Source organism: Podarcis melisellensis, assembly GCF_964234715.1.
Source record: "Podarcis melisellensis genome assembly, chromosome: 14".
Classification (NCBI taxonomy): domain Eukaryota; kingdom Metazoa; phylum Chordata; class Lepidosauria; order Squamata; family Lacertidae; genus Podarcis; species Podarcis melisellensis.
The window spans coordinates 27,392,994-27,414,888 of record NC_138546.1 but is presented as its reverse complement, the minus strand read 5'-3'; the positions used below and the strand labels follow the sequence as shown (position 1 = coordinate 27,414,888).

The window sequence follows — 21,895 nt, the reverse complement described above, 5'->3', positions numbered from 1 at the left end:
TGTGATGGACACATCTGACTGCAATGCAAGTCTTACACCTGCAGTAGTCTTGCTATGTGGCTTTACGCAGGTCACTGTATATTTTAGCATCAGTTCCTCATCGGGGGATGGGGAACCCAAGTAGCCATGGCCTACCTCACAGGGCTAGTTGTGAGGGCAAACACAACAGGGAATGTAAAAATTAAAGGACCATTGAAATAAGAGTTGGATTTTTCCATTCAGTTATCCCTGCTTATTAAATATTCTCTCAATCCATACCAAAGTCCAAATTCTGCTACCTGCAGACCCACATTTCTGCAAATGGAATAAATTTATGCTTGTGTGTCAAGGCTTTGCTGTACATTTTCCTTCTGTTTCTGTGCTAGAGAAAAGCGTATACAAATTACACTATAAACTATGAATAGTGACATCTAGTGACAGAACATAGTATTAGCCCTGATGAGAGGGTTTGTTTTTTAAGATCACATAGCAAAAAAGGAACACCAAAACAGGATTTTCCTTTCACATTTACAGGCAAAAGGATCCTTCGTACTTTCAGATTGCCTATCACCAAAGATCTGTTCCATGAATGATGCTCAGTCAGCTGCACTTTGCATACAGTGGAACCTCAGGTTGCGAACGTGATCCGTGCGGGAGGCACATTCGCAACCCACAGTGTCACATCTGCGCACGTGCGGGTTGCGGTTCGGCGCTTCTGCACATGCGCAAGCGCCGAAACCCGGAAGTAACCCTTTCCAGTACTTCCAGGTTCAGCGCGGTGTGCAACCCAAAATCGCGTAACCTGAAGCGTCTAACCCGAGGTACCATTGTATTTGGATTTGTACCATGCAAATTCAGATTAGGAGTTAAGAGTTCTCTTGTCTTCGCTTTATGAAATGGTCTCCATTTTCCCTATCCATTAAGCATGCTTCATTCTTTCCTGTCACAACAGCATCTCCCAACCTGGTGCCCTCCAGATGTTCTGCACCAGAACTCCCACCAGCCCCAGTCAGGGGCAATAGTTTCCTCAGTACCAACCCAAAATTTAGTAACCCTGAACACTACTTTCCACAAGAGCAAGTGAGGAGTAATTGGTCAGATCAAATAAAACACTCAGCTGTGTTTTATTAGACTTAAGATCTCATTTGCCATCGGCGGAAAACGTTAGCACTTTATTGATTTATGGAGAGCACCTTCTGTTGCAAAGTGGCACATCAGAAGAGGAGGAGGGGAATTTGGAGGATAATGATGGGCTGATGAGTCTAAGAAGGAGAGGAAAAGCTGTTAAAAGAAGAATCCTCTGTCGTTTGGATGAATCTCCGAAAGTCTGGTTCAAGTCGTGAGTCCTGTAAATGTTTGAAATTGCGTTTAATTTCCTTAGAGGGGAAACGGAAGAGAATGCAAATTAAAAGGGGACTCTGCAAAGTATGGGCTCTGTGATTCAGCTGTGTGGGTTACCCAATAGCCTTTAAGAATGTAAGGGGATCCCTGTGGTATCAGGCCAATGGTCCATCTAGTCCAGCGTCTTGCAAGTGGGACCTGAGTGCAGTAGCCACTCTCCCCACCCGAATTTCCCAGGAACTGGCATTCAGAGGCACACCTCCTCAGATAGTGAAGGGAGAGCATAGACACCATGGCTAGTAACCATTGATTCCCTTGTCCTCTGAGAATCTATCTAACCCTCTTTTCAAGCAGTGCAAGGTATGGCCTTCATTGCCTCCTTTGGGAGCAAGTTCCATAGTTGAGCTATGCTCTGTGCGATGAAGTTCCCCCCTTTCTCCGTGCTCTGAATCTTCCAACATTCAGCTCCATTGGATGTTCCAATAAGATGTTTAGGTAGAGGCTCCCCCCTCCTGAAAGTAGGAAGAAGCAACACATCTAGGGCCCAGAGCAAAAGGTCCAGGACTCAGGCTCCTTGGGCCACCCCACCTGACAAGCTCATCTCTGCAATCATAAGGGTCAGGTGCTTGTTCATTTGAGGAGTGATGCTGAGATCCTCAGGCATCCAGTGGGTGCAATAGATAATATTCTGGAAGCCGGATAAAATGGCTTGTGTTGCAATCACAACCCCTGTTGAATGGATCACAGAAAGGCTCTGCTTTAGAAATCTTGCTTTTTTGCTTTCTTGGTGATGCCTGTTTGTTCTCCGCACACAGAATTACTGAGGGTTCTTGTGCTGTTTCCTGAAGTGCACAGTTTTATCCAGCTAGGGACGGCATGCGGATGTTTAGACCACGGAGGAAGTCAGCTTGCTGGTTTCTGAGCTCTGTATACAGTGGAGAGCCTTCCAAAATAACAGACTGTAGTCTTAAGTGCCAGGAAAATTGCAAGAAGCCAAGCCCAGTCTAAGCAAATAATTGGTGATGTGGGCTGCTGCTGCTCCTTCTTTTTCCCCTACCAATTTTGCATTTAACTCAGAAAGTTGGAAGGCTGTTTTTGTTAACTTTGGGAGAGCTGAAATCTTCTGCCAGGGTTGAAGCAATAAAGCATGCCCACTAGCAGCAGGCAGCGAGCTGATAGCGAGATGGTTTATTTTTAGGTGGCATTGTTTTGTGTGTTTATGTGTGTGATTTTCCTTTGGTGAGGTTCCTCCTGGTCTTTTGGTGGGGGGAGCATTTGCACACTGCTGAGTCACTGGAAGGGATTGCATCCAGTTTTCGCACAACTGCCTTGAAAAGAAGCAACCAGACTGATGGAAAGCATTATCAAACCGCCTTCTCGGCTTGCAGCAAACTAATTCTGTTTCCAGTGTGGTTGGGGCTTGAGGAGAGTAATTGAACCTGGGCTTCAATGTCCTGTTTGCACACCTGCTTCTGGCTCCTGGACTACCGTTGCTGACTCTCTTTTGCACGCTCAGTTTTTGTGTGCTTTTGGGTAGGTGTGCCAGCACTGCAAGCTGCTGAGCTGAGCAACTCTGGAGCTCACCCCTGTGGCCAAAAGCTTCTCCCCAGAGAGTTACACTCCTGGTCACTTGGTAAATTTGTTTCAGATGACAATGGCAGCTTTGGAGAGACGGCCCTTTATCTCCCCAGCAGGGAGGCTCTTTCTAATGTTATAATTACCTGCAAACATTGTGGTTCATTGAGGTGGAGCTTGCAGGAGCCAGGAAGGGGGGGGGGGGCGGCAGGCGGTTATTTTATTTCAAGTCAGCTTGGAAGCCGGAGTCTGTTGCAGTCATGCCATCACCCTGAAAGCGGGGCTTAAATTACAGGCTTGACTGTGGCTTCCCCCCACCCCTTTTTTTCTTTCAGAATTTGTGCCAAGTTGCAATTTACTTAATGAAATCCTGCTCTTTGGTTCGGCGGGGATATCTTTTGCAGATGTTGACTCGACTCAGCCCTTCCCCAAGCTGGTGCCCTCCTGATGTTTCAGACCACGACTCCCATCAGCCCCCGCTGCCGGCACTGCCGTGATGTTGAGGGGGTTGATGGGAATCACAGCCCAAAACATCTGGAGGGTGCCAGTTTAGAGATGGGCTGATTTAATCCCATGTTTGTGTGTGCTTGCTCCCCCCCGCACTGTTTTTTAAAAATGTGAACCGTGCAGTTTTGTTTCCGGCTTTGTTTTGTTCCTAACAGTGTTGCGATGGCCGCCACCAACTCTGTCCGTGTGCGGGGGGAGAAAGTGGCTGTCACGCCCTGCCTAGCTTCTCTTCTCTTGCTCCCCCCCCCAAAAAAAAATTGGGGGGGGATAGGACCTCTTAAGGAAATAAACCTTAGAGAATAAGAACTTTGACATATGCCGTCACAGATCTTTATGTACCCTGCCGATTTGTAATGGCCAAACAGATTAGATGTCTCTCTCACACACATCCCTTTTCTGTTTTTCCTCTGCCTCTGGTGTTGGTTTTGGTGCGGGAGGGGGTTGTTTTACTTAGGCCTTCGGCTCACCCCTCTTCCTCTGTCAAAGGCTGCACTGAGGTCACAGCCCTGCAAAAGCCCTTATCCAAAATAGCACTGCATTGTTGTTGTTGTTGTTGTTGTTGTCATTCCTTTTTAAAATTTCCTTAATCGCCATAACAGTTGTACCTCTGGTTGAGAACTTAATTCATTCTGGAGGTTTGTTCTTAACCTGAAACTGTTCTTAACCTGAAGCACCACTTTAGCTAATGGGGCCTGCTGCTGCTGCTGCTGCGCCGCCGCCGTGCGATTTCTGTTCTCATCCTGAAGCAAAGTTCTTAACCCGAGGTACTATTTCTGGGTTAGCGGAGTCTGTAACCTGAAGCGACTGTAACCCGAGGCACCACTGTACTAACAACCCCAAAGTGCAGTATCATTGTACCGTATGCAAAGCAAGCAAGCAAGCAAGCAATGAAAACAATAAGAGAAAGAAATGACGACACGCCGATTCAAATCCAGACACCTCTCTTTCCCAAGATGACTTGGATGGCGAATGTTGAGCATCCAAGTCCGAAGCATAGGAAATAAAATCACACCAGTAGTTTTTGAAATTAGCCATGCTCCAAGCACATTTTGCTACTAACACAGGTCCAGTTATGACTTTGTGGAGCTTTCTGGGCACCAGGTTGGCAACCACTGTTTAAAAACCTCTGCCTTAGTCTATACCATTTCCACTTCCACTGTGTGTGTGTTTCTTCTTCTTGCATACTGGGACAAGTGAATTGTTGTAAGAGCAAATTACACTCAAACAATGTGGCTGAGATAATAGAATATCAGAATTGTAGTATTGGAAAGGGATCCCAGAGGTAATTTAGTCCAACCACCTGGCAAATAGGCATTCCGTTGTGTGGCGATTGTAACCGAGATTTGAGCTGCCATTTGGCACCTAGATTATATACCTGAGTTCCTAACATTGCCCACCAGATGACATAAAAGCAGCCTGGATCCTTCATCTCTCTGGAGATGTGCAGTTTATGTATTATTTTTTCCGCAGTAGCCAAAGTCTTGTACCACAAATGTAGATCTTTCAAGACCACGGGGCTATTGAAATCCTAGCTGCCGCTCACATCCATGTCACAAGCTCTTTAGAGCAGCAAGCTTTCATGTTGTCTGTCTACATTTTCAGTAATGATGGTTGTACCAGTTTTTTTAACAATCTCAGCTACCCAGCTTCATCCTGGCAGTGGGGTCGCTTGGCTCCCTGTTTGCTGGGTTGCCTGTGGAGGTGTTTTGTCTGTTACGGGGGCAGGGAACTTCTGTCAGCCTGAGGGCCGCACTCCCTTGCAGGCAAGCTTCTGGGGGCCGCATGTGAGTAGCAGTGGGCAGGACCAGAGGCAAAAAGTTGGTCAAGCAGAAGATGGGATTTTTGTAACAGTGGGCTATTTTCCAGGGTGAGCCGGTGTAGTATAAAGCCTAAGAGCAGGGGTAGGCAACTTAAGGCCCGGGGGCCAGATCCGGCCCAATTGTCTTCTAAATCTGACCCGCGGACGGTCCGGGAATCAGCGTGTTTTTACATGAGTAGAATGTGTGCTTTTATTTAAAATGCATCTCTGGGTTATTGGGGGGCATAGGAATTCGTTTATATTTTTCCCCAAAATATAGTCCGGCCCACCACAAGGTCTGAGGGACAGTGGACTAGCCCATGGCTGAAAAAGGTTGCTGACCCCTGCCTAAGAGTATTGCTTGCATCCTCCGGAGACATCCACCGCCAAAAGGGGATTTGATCCCAGGCTCTGTCTTCCCTCATCCTGTTCTAACCTCTCAAGGCCAGCCTCAGTCCACATGATGCCTCCCAGATGTTTTGGGCTATAGCTCCCAAACAGGCTGAGACTTATGGGAGTTGTAGTTTAAACCATCTGGGGGCCCCCAGGTGGTCACAGGCCATTTTGGCATCCCTGGTAAAACCTCACGCCTCTCTTCAAGGCTTCTCCCTCTTTCCCTGTTTTTAACTGTGTGCTTTCCGTCAGAAAATGGAAAAGGGGGGGGAAAACGTCTGTAGAGTTTGGGGTTTCTTTGTTGTGGGTAACAAGCTGTGAACGTTCTCCGCTAGGTCTTGTGGTTGCATTATTATCAGAAGCGCAGGGCAAACGATGCCCACTGCCTCAGCCAGTGCAGGAAGTGGTGAGACTTGCCAGGAATGTAACTTGCACCCTCAAGATTAATTAATAACCAGCGCTGGCTTTGGGCCACGCTCCAAGGATCAGGGAGAGATAAAGCCAGCAAAAGGGGGCAGGCGGGGGAATGCTTTTCTAAGAAGGGCATTTTAAAAAGGAGCTGGTGAGTTCTGTCTTTTAAAAATGAAATAGCACGGCAGTGCTTAGTTTTTGCAGAACCGCTGCATGTTATTTTGCACTTAGGATCTGAGGCCGGAGGATAAAACATTTGCACAGATCCATTGTGTCACGGACTACCCTCCTGTAGGTAAGGGGTCCTCCGCAATCAGCCGAGGCTCACAGTTTAATCCAACCTTCGCCAACATTATACCACCTGGATGTCTCGGACTACAACTCCCATCAGCCCCCAGGGGCCAGTGCTGCTCTGTTCCCATCAGTTCCTGTGCCATATAGCTGGCTGGGGATGATGGAAGTTGTAGTCTGGGGGGCACCAGGTTGGTGAAGGCTGCTGTAGTCACATGTTGCTTGTCTCTCTACTGTCAGAGCGCTGGTCTGTCGGTGGAAGCACCAATGATCTTAAATGGAATAGTGATGTGATGCCTTGCAAGCCCTCTCAGCGTTGCCAAACCACCCTGTAACCACACTTCTGAAACTAGGGGTGTGTGGACAGCCCTACCCTCAGGAGATTTGCTTTCTGGCTTCCCTATAATCCCTGAGTTTCCCCCCGCCCCACAAGAGGTACCTCTGGAGTCCTTTTGACTTTTTTCTTTTGGCAAAATTTGGGGGGCAGCTCTTACGGAAACCACGATTTGCCGTGGGCCCTCTCTGTGTGTGTCCTCCGCCCATGCACTCAACCTCAAGGAGCAACATAAAGAGGCGAGGAGGGGTCTTTCGAGGGAGGGGTGTGGGGAGTAAAGCGAGCTGACGGCTGACTTAACTCCGAAGGTATGTCTCTGAAGAGTTGGCTTGTACAAACAAGCAGTTTGGGGCTGTGAAAGCGCTGCTCCAACAATGCCCCCCCAACCTGTCACGGATCGCCTGTCTTGGGACCCGCCAATCTCGCCTCCTGCATAATAATGAAATAACGAGGGAGGGAAAGCTTTTGAGGAGGGAGGGGAGGGAGGAAGCTGGCGGAGTTGGTTGCAGGCCATGCCTCTTGCAAGTTTTCCACCACCAGATAAGTCCCTTGCTCTCCATTGGAGCTCTTAATGTAATGGGATAGTTCTGGAGGCAGGGTTTAGCTCTGTTTTATAGTGATGCATTCCAGCTGAAACTTGTAAGGCTGAGGTATTTTAAGTATACTGGCTTGATGAAAATGATTCGAAGCAGTGTTGGGGCAGGATGCGGGAGGGGGGCAGCGGAGGTTGACGACTACATTTTCTGGCTTTAAAGTACCATTTTCTGCAGGGGGAATTTTACTTCTTCCTTACTCAGCTACTTCTTACTGAGAATATTCGTCGTGGGCTGAGCCTTATGAATGAGAAAATATGCAGCATGGTCTCTAGAGCAAAAGAAGGGTCACAGAATAAATTTCGGAGTGGTTGGATTCAGGGATGTGATGCCCTGCATAGTCCCTTGATGCTATGGCGAGCAAAATCAGAATACACTGTGCAAAAGTTTTGTAGTTTAAAGAAACGCAGAATAGGTCAGGGAAAGGCAAAGCATTCATATTTGCTCCACCTGAGTAATCTGTGTGTGGGTCTCAATCATTCCCAGAATCCCACTTACCTTTGCGGAGAATTAGAGTTGTCTAAATGCAGGGTAAAATTAAATAAAGAAGCAAGGATTGTGTGTGGTGTCAATTAAAAGGGGATTTGGACAGTAAGAAGTCCAATCTGGAGGATACCTCTGAGAGCTGTTCTACTATTTTTAAAAACAGTAAGAACATAAGAAGAGCCTTGCTGGATTTAGACCAAGGCTGAGCTAGTCTAGCATCCTGTTCTCACAGTGGCCAGCCAGATAGTTGTGGGAAACACGCGAGCAGAACCTGAACACAGGAACACCCTCTGCCCCTGTGGTTTCCAGCAACAGGTATTCATAAACATTACTATCTCTGGTGCAGAGCATAGAGCCATCGTGGCTGGTAGCCATTGATAGCCTCCTCCTCAATGAATTTGTCCAAACTTTCTTTAATGCCATCTGTATTGGGCCTTCTCAACACTGGCTCTGGCCTGGTGGAACACTCTGACTCATGAGACCAGGGCCCTGCGGGATCTGATTTCTTTCTGCAGGGCCTGTAAGACAGAGTTGTTCCACCTGGCCTTTGGCTTAGAATAAGTTTGATTCCCTCCCTTTCTTTCTTTTTCCTTTCTCCTCCTGTGAAGAGGCTGCATCCTAATGTTTTAATGTTGTATCTTAGTCTTTTAAATTTTATTTTAATCAACTTGTTTTTATTATTGGCTGTTAGCCGCCCTGAGCCCGGTCTTGGCTGGGGAGGGCGGGGTATAAATAATTTCTTCTTCTTCTTCTTCTTCTTCTTCTTCTTCTTCTTCTTCTTCTTATTATTATTATTATTATTATTATTATTATTATGTTAGGTTGAGAGCGGGTGTCCGGCCCGAGGCCAGCCAGTGAGCTTCATGGCAGAGTGGAGATATAAACTCTGGTCCTAGTAGAGCACTGTAGCAACTACACAACACTGGGAAGTCATGTCCTTCATCCCAGATCTTCCTGTCAGTTGAGCGAGGGAGTTGTCCTATTCCAGGCAGGTTGCAAGCAACCCTTATATCCTGCCCAGTTTTCAGGGATGAAAAGGCTACCGTTTGACAAAGTGGAGAGAAGCCCCCCTTTTTTTGGCCAACAGTCTCAGCATTTATTATCATCAGGTGACTCTGAATGACATCCTTTCCACCCCACAAGGAAGTCGCCCGTGGAATTTTTTGCCACAAAGCCACTTGTTGCTTTCTGAGCCCAAAACAAACCAGTTGGAGGCAGGTGGCTGAGTTCCAGGGGTCTGGCTGGAAGCCCTAAGTTACGTGACATCCATGTCTCTTCCGCCGCCCCCACCCCATCCCTCCAGTCAATGTTATTTCCCTTGAATGGGTTTCAGAGTTCAACAGGAACTGCATCTTCCTCCACAAGGTTGGGCAATTAAGCTGCCTTTGGGTTTTCGAATCCTTCCCCTCAGAGCAGAGGCTAAGTGCTGGGTCTCAAAGGGACACCTCCTTTGGAAAACTGGAAAATCTTTTGTTTTCCTTCCTCCTAGAAAGAATATATTTTTATTACCTCTAGATTCCACAATTATATCTATCAACACATGCACACAGATTATATATATATATATATATATATATATATATATATATATATATATGCTTTCGTAGATTTTCACGGGTACAGGAATGCAGGTTTTGGTGTCCTCGGGTGTCTTCCCGTGTAAAAGTTGGGGTGTCTAGGCGACGTTTCGACGAGGTCTCACTTGTCATCTTCAGGCTGGTGCTTTCGGCTTCTTGTTACTGGAACAGAGCAGGATCTTGAGGATATCACTCAAGAAATCACTCAAGATATCCCTCAAGTAATTAAGGAACAAAAGAAGAAAAGGCACACTAGCCTGGGAACTTCCTCTCTGCCCAGAACATTGGAGGCTATACACCACACCCCCTCAACAGTATTTATAGGAACTCAAACACTGAGATCCTGCTCTGTTCCAGTAACAAGAAGCCGAAAGCACCAGCCTGAAGATGACGAGTGAGACCTCGTCGAAACGTCGCCTAGACACCCCAACTTTTACACGGGAAGACACCCGAGGACACCAAAACCTGCATATATATATATATATATATATATATATATATATATATATATATGCACACATATACAGGTGAGCAGCCTGTTCTAGATGGGGGTTGCATTCCCCCCCAAAAAAACATTGGCTTTGCCATCTTGAGGTGTTTATTGATACAGCAACGGAATTAGTAGCTCAAGTGACCTCTGTGGCTCAGCGTGGCTTTTATCAGCTGATCTGCAAGCTGTCATCTTACCTGGATGGTGATACCTTGGCTCCTATTCCCCATGTTCTGATAACGTCCCGTTTAGACTCTTGCATTATACATGGGGCAGCCTTTAAGAAAGGTCCGGAGACTGCAAGGGGTCCAGAGCAGGGATGTGAGATTAAGTGGGTCGACCTTATAGCACCTGTGCTTCGCCAGCTCTGCTCTCTCCCCGTCACCACCTCAGTCTGTTTCCAGCTCATCATTTTAAAGTGCTGGCTTTATCTCATTTAAAGCTATAAGCCAGTGGTTCTCAAATGCTTGGTTCCCTAAACCCATCCCCACTGTCTGCCGCTGTACCTTATAAAGAGCATAATTCACAATAGTGGTCTGCACAACTCACTAAGGAAGATAACAACACAATAACATTCAATACAGCAGCAGTGAATTGCGAATTTTTTCAAAATCCAGTTAAAACTATTTAATTGAATTAATCCAACAACGTGGTTGAACTTGGTCCAGTGATGCCAGCTTTTAGAAGGCTTGGTAGTCATTTACCCCCCCTGGTGCCCCCCTGCCAGTCCCTTGCATCTTCGTGCACCCCTCAGTACCCCACCCCTTAGGGAGCAGTACCACCCACTTGGAGAACCACTGCTGTTGGTAACTTGGGAACAGGCCAAAGTCACTTTCTGCCATAGTTAGGCTACCCAAACCTTTGGGTGCCCCCACCAAAGGAAGCCAGCTGGGCAGCCATCAGCAGTGGCACCCCAGTTGGAATAGCCTGTGCAGGGAGGTTTTCCTGGAGCCAACTTTCCATCTTTTTGTTCACCCTTTCTGGTCACCCGGGTCTTTTAAATCAATTAGGTCACCCAAGCCTCTGTCTTTTAAATGCATTTAATTTTGGGAGTTTCTGCCAGGCCTGCTTTGTTGTGTTTCTGCAGTTCCCCACCCCCACGAAATCATTTTCCATTTTTCTTTGTGTTCCATTTGTTTGTTGTTGTTTCACCACTTGTTTATCATAAACTGTCCAAATAAATTCCACGTCAAAGGGATCACAGCTCAGGGCAAACTGATCTACCAGACGATTGGGAAATTATTAACACAAGCAAATGAGCCAAAGAAGAAAAGCTGTTTTCATGTATGCACTTAAAAAAACTTCCCCCCCTGCGACTGCTACTCTTGAGAATCCCCAAGGGCTTGGTTGATTGACAAAACATGAAACCATTTTCTTGCACCAGCCGGATTATTAAGCCTGTTGCATTGTCTGGCTGAGAGGTGGGGAAAGCACCATTATCTCCACCCCCCCTTCCCTTTCTCCCCTTTTAAAATTGTAGAGTTACAACTCTCAAGTTAAAACTCTCTTTTAACAAAGCTGCACAGTTCCAGAGATTGTTCTCCAGGCAAGCGGGGTCTATATTTCCCCTGCCAGTGAAATTTGAGAATGAAAGGGGAAGGTGGGGGCAGTGTGGAGTGGGGCGGGGCAGGGGCACTAGGCCCCTGTTTTTGAAATCCGGTGAGTCAATGGAATCTCTCAAGCAAAATGATGGCATCAGCCTGTGTGCGAGTTAATCGGACTTGAAGGTATGAAGGCTGAGGGGTCAGGAGGCCGCCGTCTCGTGATAGATTGTCAGGGAGCTGAATACCAGCTCCTTGCCAGGTCCGTAGCTCCGCCCTGAACCGAGAATCCTGGCCTGGTGCTGCACAGCCACAGTGGTGAAGCCAAGTCCGGCCAGAGCTGGAGAGACCAGTCCCCACACGCAGGAGCAGGCAGAGAATCATTGTTTGCCTTTTGATTCTCTGTTTGCTTACCAATTGAAGCCTGGCATTTCTAAGTGGCTGAGCCCCATTTGGCCAGGGAAATGGCGGGGGGGGGGGGACGCTTTCAGAAAGGAAGGGGCTCCCATCTCTTCGACAGAGTTCCTTGGAGGAGGAGGGAAAGCGTTTTGGAGAGTTCCGGGAAAATGTTTCCATAGGAATCCTCCAAAACGTTTGGGTTGGAATATTTATCAGACTCCAGGGTTATCTCTGGCATTCTTTCTGAACTGTAGAATAGAAGGTGACATCCAGCTCTTTTGGTCGGGGAAGAAAGTGACGGGGATTGTGGATTTTCACTGAACTTTGGTGGCAGTGGGTGAGAATCTTTGAGACTCGAGAGGAGTCATGGTGGCTTGAACTTCCCTTGGCCCTTCCTCTGCCCACTGGCAGACTCTCCTTCCAGCCTAGTGCCATCCAGATGTTTTGGAATCTGCCTCACATCAGCCTTGGTCAGCGCTTGACAGCTATCCTGGCTGGGGCTGGTGGGAGGCAGATTCCAAAACATCTGGAAGGTACGAAGGACCTTGGATCAATCTTTGCCAGCCTTGTGCCCACCAGGTTGGATGCCTGAAGACTCTTGGGATTAGCTGTGATTCCTGCATCGCAGGGGGTTGGCCGGATGATCCTTTGGAACCCTTCCAACACTGCCATTCTTTGAAGAACAACAACAACAAAAAAAGGATCCCATTTACGAACTGGGTTACCCCGGACTGTGGGGCACAGAGCCTGGGATTCTGTGTATGTACAGTAACTGCCCTGGAACAGTATAGGTGTTCTCCCACACTCCAGATCAAGCATGGGGAGCAAAGAATGAATCAAAGTAGAGTTGGAAGGGACTGCAAGGGCCATCTAGTGCAACCCTCTGCAATGCAGGGACCTTTTTGCCCAACGTGGAGCTCGAACCCCTAACCCAAGAGTAAGTTCTGACTGAGCTATCTTGGGGCTATGAAGATGTGTGCAATATTTACCACCGCAGTGGCTAGCCGTGTAAAACCTCTGGATTGTGCTGGACTTCCACCCACACCTGGTTAATGGAGCCAGGTCTCCTGTCGTCCAAGCTTTCGCTGCTGACTAGAGTAAGCTTCTTGTGGCATCTGCAAGCTTGCAGACTCTTGGACACAGAGGAACACAAGAAGCTGCCTTTTACTGAGTCCATCTAGTTCCGCATTGTCTACACTGCCAGAAGCTCTCTGGGATTCCCAGACAAGGGATATTTCTCAGTCCTAGCTGGAGATGCTGTGACTTATCTGCGTGGCTCTTCCTGAGCTAGGAACTGCGATGTTTGGCACAGGGGGGTGGAGTGGGGGTGGGCAGCCTTAAGCCTCCTTAACAGAGTCGGGGAAATAAATCCTCTGAGCACTTGAGAGGCAGGAGATGCTGGGCGTGTGCAGAACTTGAGTGTGGTTCAGCTGTGGCAGCAGAAAAGAGCCGAGCGAAAGGCGGGGCAGCCAGGGAATTGACGCAGATAGGGTGCTTGCAGGAGGACTTTCTGTTTATTTTACGGTCATCCTTGGAATCCCCCGAATGGTTTTTTTTGGAAAAGAGCCTGCTGAGCTCTCCAGATTACATGTTTTGAAAGCAGCTTCACCTTTCCAGGGCCCCTTTAAAGGATGTCGATTCCTGGGCTGCGCAGTTTTGCAAGTGGGGCAACGGGAGGCAACCCTTGGGTTATCGCTCTGCCTCTGTTTCCTGGGGCCGTGGAACAGGGGCAGGGAAAGGAACCGGGGGGGGGGGGAGCAGGGGGATTTTCCCAACACTCCTTTCTAAGCCCTAAATCTTTGATAGTCACTAACACAGCTCTGTTGAAAGTCCAGTTGAACTGGTTTGCAAATCGCACACACAAAATCCCGAGTGCATTTGAGATAAGCTGCATTTGGGTGATGGACGTCCACTTCTGACACCAGTTGGACACGCAGCGTGAGGTTTGCTGCTTTGAAAACTAACCTGCCCTTTCTGCGTCTCCTCTTCTCCTTAGATGCCAGCATGTCCCCTGACGCAATTAAGCAAAGCCATTGGTGCAACGTCGCCTACTGGGAGCACCGGACGCGCGTCGGGCGCCTCTACACCGTGTACGAACAGTCCGTCAGTATCTTCTATGACCTACCTCAAGGAAACGGCTTCTGCCTGGGACAGCTGCAGCTGGAGAACAGGAACGAGACTGTCCGCCGGACTCGAAGTAAGATTGGATATGGGATTTTGCTCAGCAAGGAGCAGGATGGCGTGTGGGCCTACAACCGCAGCGAGCACCCTATCTTCATCAACTCCCCGACACTGGACATTCCCAACTGCCGGACTCTCATTGTGCGCAAAGTGATGCCCGGCTACTCAATCAAGGTCTTCGACTATGAGAAGTCTTGCCTCTTGCAGCACGCCACGGACTTGGGGTACCCCGACGGGCCTTTTGACCCTAACAGTGTCCGGATCAGCTTTGCCAAAGGCTGGGGCCCTTCCTACTCCAGACAGTTCATCACCTCCTGCCCCTGCTGGCTGGAGATTTTGCTCAACAACCACAGATAGCCGCTCCAGCCTTGGAGGAGGAGGAGGAGGAGAGCCGAGCGGGACACGAGACTTATCCCCAAATATCATCTACCTAGATTTAATATAAAGTTTTATATATTATATGAAAATATATATTATACTTGTAATTATGGAGTCATTTTTACAATGTAATTATTTATGTATGGTGCAATGTGTATATGGACAAAAAAAGGAAAATGCACTTTGGCTTAGAGGTCTTTCAATACAGTTGTGTTTGTTTTTAAGGAGGAAAAAATTATACAGCAAAAATTGGAAGTAGCGCCATCTTTGGGCTGTATAGTTTTTTATATTAAAAAAAAATAGTAATACCCAGGAAAAAAAAAAGCTAATACCAGACACTCGTTGATAATAAAGTATTTGCATTATAGGTTTTGCCCCCCTGCCCCAAAGTGTCTAATTTTTAAAACAAAGGAAGAATATGTAAGGAAACGTACTTCTAGGATATGAACAAAAAGGGATTTTGAAGTCCAAAATGGAGCCGAGAAGTTTGCGCCTGCAAGTTTTCTCTCTCCACTCCCCAAACCTAACAGTTGTTTTACCTGGGTGGCTTTAGTTACCCTTAAACAATGATAATCAAGAACACAGACAATTTTGCTGTATACAATCATATAGAACCCAGCCTCTTGTCGTGTTGCAGCCTGCAGATCAGGGGTCAGCAACCTTTTTCAGCCGTGGGCCAGTCCACTGTCCCTCAGACCATGTGGGGGGCCGGACTATATTTTGAAAAAAATAATGAACGAATTCCTGTGCCCCACAAATAACGCAGAGCTGCATTTTAAATAAAAGCACACATTCTACTCATGTAAAAACACCAGGCAGGCCCCACAAATAACCCAGAGATGCATTTTAAATAAAAGGACACATTCTACTCATGTAAAAACACGCTGATTCCCGGACCGTCCGCAGGCTGGATTAAGAAGGCGATTGGGCCTCATCCGGCCCACGGGCCTTAGGTTGCCTATCCCTGCTACAGATCATGGATTTTCCCAGTAGGTAAAAGGTACATATACCTACTCAGACCATTGGTTGGTGTAGCTCAGTATTGTCTACACTGGCTGGCAGCAGCTCCCCAGGGTCCCTCCCACACTGGGGCCTAAACCTGGGACTTTTTGCATGTTAAACCATGTGGTCCACCACTGAGCTTTGGTTTCCCCCTCTAAATAAAGTAAGGGTGTAGTCCACATGGTTTGAAATTAAGGGGCTGATTTAAATAGGTAGTTGTGTCATATCATGCCAGATCATTAGCTCAGTGCTGTTGATACTAAGCTGCTCTCCCAGGCTTCAAGCAAGAGTTTCTCCCAGCTCTGCCTGGCGATTAAACCTGAGGCTTTTTGCATGCAGAACAGGTGCTTACCACTGATCCACACAGCCCTTCCGTAAAATTTCCCTTAAATGTGCCAAAATGAGCCTCTCCCAAGTGTTTGTTCTCAAGTGACTCAAGAGGACTTATGGCACAAATTTTCACTTTTGTCACCACAGCTAAAGAACCAGCCTTTGCTAAACAGGAGCAGTGGGGGAAAGCCATAATATGCAGCCAATCAGCATATCTTTCAGCACTGTGCATAGTTAATTCTACCTTTGATGGCTGTGGGGAAAGGCAGCAAGATCTGTTAGGCACTCTGAGCTTCCTGCCATCTGCAGCTTTTTACATGCACACACACACTCTAGCTTAGTCTTACAGCCTGAAGGACTACATATCTCTTTTCTCTCTCTTTTTAAATGCAAGACTCCCAAGGAGCTCAACTGACCACTTAGGGCAAAATTGCACAACTGCAGGAAAGGGACAACAGTCCTGGATAAAAGACACTGCAGGGTAGTTTTCTTTTCGGTGTGATGAACTTCTGAATGACTCCCCCCAATACGGAGATTTGCCAAGATAGAAAAACTACCAAGGATTCTGGGATGTGGGTATCCAGCCCTTTGCTCTGTAAGTGCTTTTGCATAGATTTGCATGTGGAGTGGGGTTTCAGGGGGGCATGTTCCTTTTGGCAGGGACTGGTCTAGACGTTTCTTGCGAGGACTCGCCTCTATGATTTCAGGATCCTTGCGGGGGGCCTTGCATTATCTCCATTCAAAGAAACTGCAAATATTTCTATTGAGCCAGCTTCGTAGGTAGGCAAATTTCTACTTGAGAAAAGCCTATACAGTGGTACCTCGGGTTAAGTACTTAATTCGTTTTGGAGGTCCATTCTTAACCTGAAACTGTTCTTAATCTGAAGCACCACTTTAGCTAATGGGGCCTCCTACTGCTGCCACACCGCCGGAGCACGATTTCTGTTCTCATCCCAAAGCAAAGTTCTTAACCTGAAGCACTGTATCTGGGTTAGTGGAGTCTGTAACCTGAAGTGTATATAACCTGAAGCGTATGTAACCTGAGGTACCACTGTACAGTGGACATTTGGGTTGCGAACGTGATCAGTGCGGGATGTACGTTCGCAACCCGCAGTGGCGCATCTGCGCACATGCAGGTTGCAATTTGGTGTGCATGCGCAAAGCGAGATTTAGCACTTCTGTGCATGCGCAAAACCTCCGAAACCCAGAAGTAACCTGTTCCAGTACTTCCGGGTTTCAGCGGGTCCATAATCCGAAAAAACACAACCTGAAGCATCTGTAACCCAAGGTATGAGTGTACAGACAACACAACAGTTTGTTTTGTTGTTGTCGGTTTGCTTTTTTTGTTGTTGTATGGTGCTCATTTGGGTAACGATGAGACAACTGAAAATGAAAACAAGAACCAATGAAGGAGGGGCTTAGAGCCAAGCTTTCTCCCTGGCTGTTGGATTTTTGTGTATGTTTCTTGCTTTGGAGCAAGTGAGTTCACAGATGCCAGCACTGCTGGCAACTGCATTTTGACATTGCATTTGCACAAGGAAGCAGCCTTTGCAAGACAGGAGCTGTGTGGAAAGTGCTACAAAATTGGTAGGTGAGCCCAGAAAACCCAGCACCTGTATTTTCTTGCGATAGCTAATGAAGCAGGCTATGCTGGACAGCAGCTGTGCTGGATAAACGCCGCTGAACTGGTAGGTGAACTTAGGTCTAGCATTACCAGCATTTGTATTTCCCCGCGCTCTCATTTTAAACAATTAGTGCGCTCTCTCTCTCTTCCCCTCCCACACCCCCATGCTTCCTGTTCTGGGTCATCAACTATCAAGAATGTCACCCTCTTTTGCCTGACTGGTTCTGCAGGCTCCCTCCCTCTTCCCCCCATCCCCCAACCTTGGTCCAGTCTTAGAAAAAAATTTAATTACAAAAGGCAGCATTTCTCTCTCTCCCTGCAAACCCCCCACCCCTACCACTTCCATGAGCGAGTCCACCAAATCCCCTTTTAATGAAGGCTTTAACGCAGCATCTGAAACACATTACCAAATCCTGAACTTCCAAGGCGCTCCGTGGAGATGCTAATCCCAGCTGCTTGTTTATAGCAACCTATTTGACGGAGAGGGCACACAGAACTCCTCTTTGGAATGCTGCAATTCAAGAAGCGACTCTCGAGGAAGAGAGAGGGCTGCTAGCCACCACGGCTACCATCTGCCTCCAGGGTTGAAGGCAGAAATGATGCTGAATACCAGTTGCCGGAAACCACAGGAGGGGAGGGTGCTTGGGCTTGGGTCCTGCTTGTGGGGTTCCCAGAATGGGTATCCGGCTGGCCACTGTGAGGACAGGATGCTGGCCCTGATGGGCCATTGGCCTGATCCAGCAGGCTCTCCTTATGTTCTTAAACGATGCCTTTTCTATTCTACGCGCTACATAATTGTGCAGCCAAATGGGTTGCAGAAAGCGAGGTCCCCTTACACTACTCTGGTAAGAAGGATCTCCCATCCAGGTAACACTTTCTGCTCAGATACTTCATCCTCTTGGAAGGGCTGAGGTTCAGGATGCCCCCTGCCTGAAACCCTTAAGAGCTGCTGCCAGTTAGTGCCGACAGTACTGAGCTAGACAGACCAGTAGTCTGACTCGGTGTAAGGCAATATCCTGTGTTTCTCTGCAGCTGAAGCAAACAGCGTTCAAGTCCCTTACACAAAGCAAGTAGCATCCCTTCTGTTGCATCATCACACTGGTTCCTCTTGGCATATTCTGCTGTAACAAGCAGCAGCTCTCCATGTAAGGCTGCCCAAAGGTCCTGGTGCGAAATCATGGAGAGCCACAGCCACATAGCATCATCCCAATGTTTTGAACTCCCATCTCCCATCAGCCCCAAACAACACGGCCAAAGGGCAGCTACGACGGGAGTTGTAGTTTAATGAAACACAGAGGGTGCCACATTGGCCATTGCTGTCTCCGAGTGTCTGGCTGAGAGGTTTGTGCCAGCACCTGATCCTTTTGACTGGAGGTCCTGGAGATTGAACTGGGATACAGTGGTACTTCATTCCAGAGGTCCATTCTTAACTTGAAACTGTTCTTAACCTGAAGAACCACTTTAGCTAATGGGGCCTCCTGCTGCTGCCGCCGCGCCATCGGAGCACAATTTCTGTTCTCATCCTGAAGCAAAGTTCTTAACCCAAGGTACTATTCCTGGGTTAGCGGAGTCTGTAACCTGAAGCGTATGTAACCCGAGGTACCACTGTATTTTGAAGGCTAGGTGTGGGCGCTGCCACGGAGCCATGGCCCTCCCATGGCAGAAACCCCAGGGGAGACTGCAAGGTAAAAACCCATCAAAGCCAAGTTGGAGTGTGAGGCCTGGACCAGCCAAGTGGTGCCCTCCCAAGTGTTGCTGGACTACAACTCCCATCATCCCTATCCATTGGTCATGCTTGCTGGGGCTGATAGGAGTTGGACTCATTTGGAAGGCGTCACATTGCCTGTCCCTGGATTAAAGAACTCCCTGGAGTCTCCTTGAAGGAGCCTCTCATGTCTCTCTCTGTTGGTGCTACAACCCTCTTCATCCAACTCAAGATCCCTTCCTCAACTCCAGGGCCAGACCTTTGGAGGCCAGCCTAAGCGCTGAAAAGATCATGGTACCCCCATATATGGTGCAAAATAAAAAGACTAAACCCTAAACAATGACACAAAATTTACATGCATGCCCAAATGGACATGTTGCCATGTGCAACACATGGCAGGATCTGATGTCCTCCTATGATTTTGATCTACATTAGTAGGATGTCTCCTGGTTGAGCTGGGGATAAGTAATAGGAAAAGACAATAAGAATGGGGAAAGAGTGTAGAGTGTAAGTTCTGATTTATCCCATGCAGACTACTTTGATCTTAGAATTGTAGAGTTGTAGGGTCATCTAGTCCAACCCCTTGTCCAACACACTTGCCAGTGTGGTGTAGTGGTTAAGAGCGGTAGTCTCATAATTTGGTGAACCGGGTTCGAGTCTCCGCTCCTCCACATGCAGCTGCTGGGTGACCTTGGGCCAGTCACACTTCTTTGAAGTCTCTCAGCCCCACTCACCTCACAGAGTGTTTGTTGTGGGGGAGGAAGGGAAAGGAGAATGTTAGCCGCTTTGAGACTCCTTAAAGGGAGTGAAAGGTGGGATATCAAATCCAAACTCCTCCTCTTCTTCTTTCAAGCAGATCTTACCCTCAGAAAGTGATTCCTAATGTTTAGTTGGAATCTCTTGTAATTTGAATCCATTGGGTCGGGTTCCTACCCAAATACCTCAATACTTTTCCTCTTTTTTAAATCAAATTCTTTAACCAAAAAACCCTATTTTCTTTTTGTGCCCTTTGCAGGTGCCTTAAGCACTTACTTAGTCTGCCAACTGGATAATTCAGCGCTGCTCAGCACCTTTCTGGGTCCCAGGCTGAGAATCTCTGCAGCCCTTTAGGGACTGTTCCAGGCTCCTGTTGACCTGTGTGAGAGTCATGGAATCATGGAATTGTATAGTTGGAAGGGACCCCCAAGGGCTGTCTAGTCCACCCCCCTGCAATGCAGGAATCTCTGCTAAGTCATTTCACACACCGCTTGCCAATCTCCAGTTTTGCGACTTGATTTACGCTTCACTCTGAGCTGTCCGCCGTGCAAACACAGTGCCTTCTGCTGTGGGAACAGCTTTGGGATTGCTCTGCAGAAGAAGAATAAATTAAAATAATAATAAAAAACCCACTGGCTTCCAATTATATTGGGTTCGATTAAATTAAAATACATAGCACATATATTACACAATAAACCACAGCTATTTCATGGCTCGAATTAAGTTTTATTTGGGCAAATTACAAGCTTTCTTACAGTTGTGCCTTTGTGAAGCCAAGTCCTTTTTTTAATAAAACGAAAGGGGGGGGGGGACAAGCATATTTGGCAGACTCTTTTAAAGTGTGTATTCCCCAGAACTGCATGGGCTTTGATTTGTGCAATATAAATACACACAACTCTTTTCTTTCCCAGGCTGGTCCTTTCCAGATCTTCCCTCACACTCAAGATGATAGTAAACACAGGGGATCCTCTACCTCTCTTCATCGACCGTTTGAATGCTTTTTATTTAATTTAATTTTTAAAACTCTCCTTCCCATTTTTATTAGTTTGGCTGGGGACGGCCTTTTCAAAACCCTCCTGCTCATTAAGGAGCAGCCTGGCATTTCCCAGAATCCTTGAGGAAATATGACTCACCAGCTTACTTTCTAACGTCTATTTTGCTCGGCTACTTAAATAATAAAATGAGACCCAGGCTACATAACTTTGGGATTAGAAGGAAGAAGCTAAACCGAAGGCAAGAGTCTTGGCATCGTGCGGGTGACTCCACGGTCGGAGGCAAGAATGCTTCTGAATACGAGTTGCTGGAAACCGCAGAATCATAGAGCCCAGCCCCTTGCAATGCGGGAATCACAGCTAAAGAAGATTTGCTTAATCTGCATATTATTATTTTTCTGCTTCTCCAGCAATGTAATTTGGGTTGACAGGTGGCCATCCAACCTCTCTTTTTAAAATCTTCCAGTGGAGGAGAGTCCACCACCTTTCAAAGTCGCACAGTTCAGTTCATGCCATAACTTACAGATGAATAGTCCTTACTTGAGATAGGGTTGAAAATCGAAAGTGGTGGGGGGAAATCATAGGGATGGGGGGGGGGTTTCCCATCCCTATGATTCATAGAGATGCGTGTACCAAATGAATAAACAGGAAAGCTGCAAAATGTAGCGTTCGGGGCAGAATTCTGCCTCCCAATAATAACACCTTTCTTTTTAAATTGAAAGACAAGTTTCCAGTCCTTAATGGGCATGGTTCTGCCTGGTAACCTTGCTAAGACAGTGTGGTGTAGTGGTTGAGAGCGGTAGACTTGTAATCTGGTGAACCGGGTTTGCTTCCCCGCTCCTCCACATGCAGCTGCTGGGTGACCTTGGGCCAGTCACACTTCTCTGAAGTCTCTCAGCCTCACTCACCTCACAGAGTGTTTGTTGGGGAGGAAGGGAAAGGAGATAGCTGCTTTGAGACTCCTTAAGCTAGTGATAAAGCGGGATATCAAATCCAAACTCTTCTTTTTCTTCTTCTTCTAAATCCAGAAGAGCTGCAGAATAATATGTTTAGCCCCCGCAAGGTGCTTGTGTAGGCCTCCCCCTTCTCTACAATTAGGAGGAGGAGCAGAATATATTATGCAAAATTGCAAACACTGCATAGTTATGGGCGGGAAATCCAGGGCCAGCCCTACCCTAAGGCAGATTGAAGTGATGGCCTCAGGAGGCGATG

The 21,895-nt window shown here is 47.4% G+C and overlaps 1 protein-coding gene across 1 annotated transcript in view; it reads left to right on the top strand.

Moving 5' to 3' along the window:
* SMAD6 (SMAD family member 6) overlaps positions 1 to 14,533 on the top strand; it is a 56,013-nt gene extending 41,480 nt beyond the window's left edge. Inside the window, exon 4 of the mRNA XM_081888629.1 lies at positions 13,712 to 14,533. Coding sequence (XP_081744755.1) covers positions 13,712 to 14,253 — 542 coding nt within the window. The 3' untranslated portion in view covers positions 14,254 to 14,533. The remainder of the gene's footprint in view (positions 1 to 13,711) is intronic.
* The last annotated feature ends 7,362 nt before the right edge of the window (positions 14,534 to 21,895 follow it).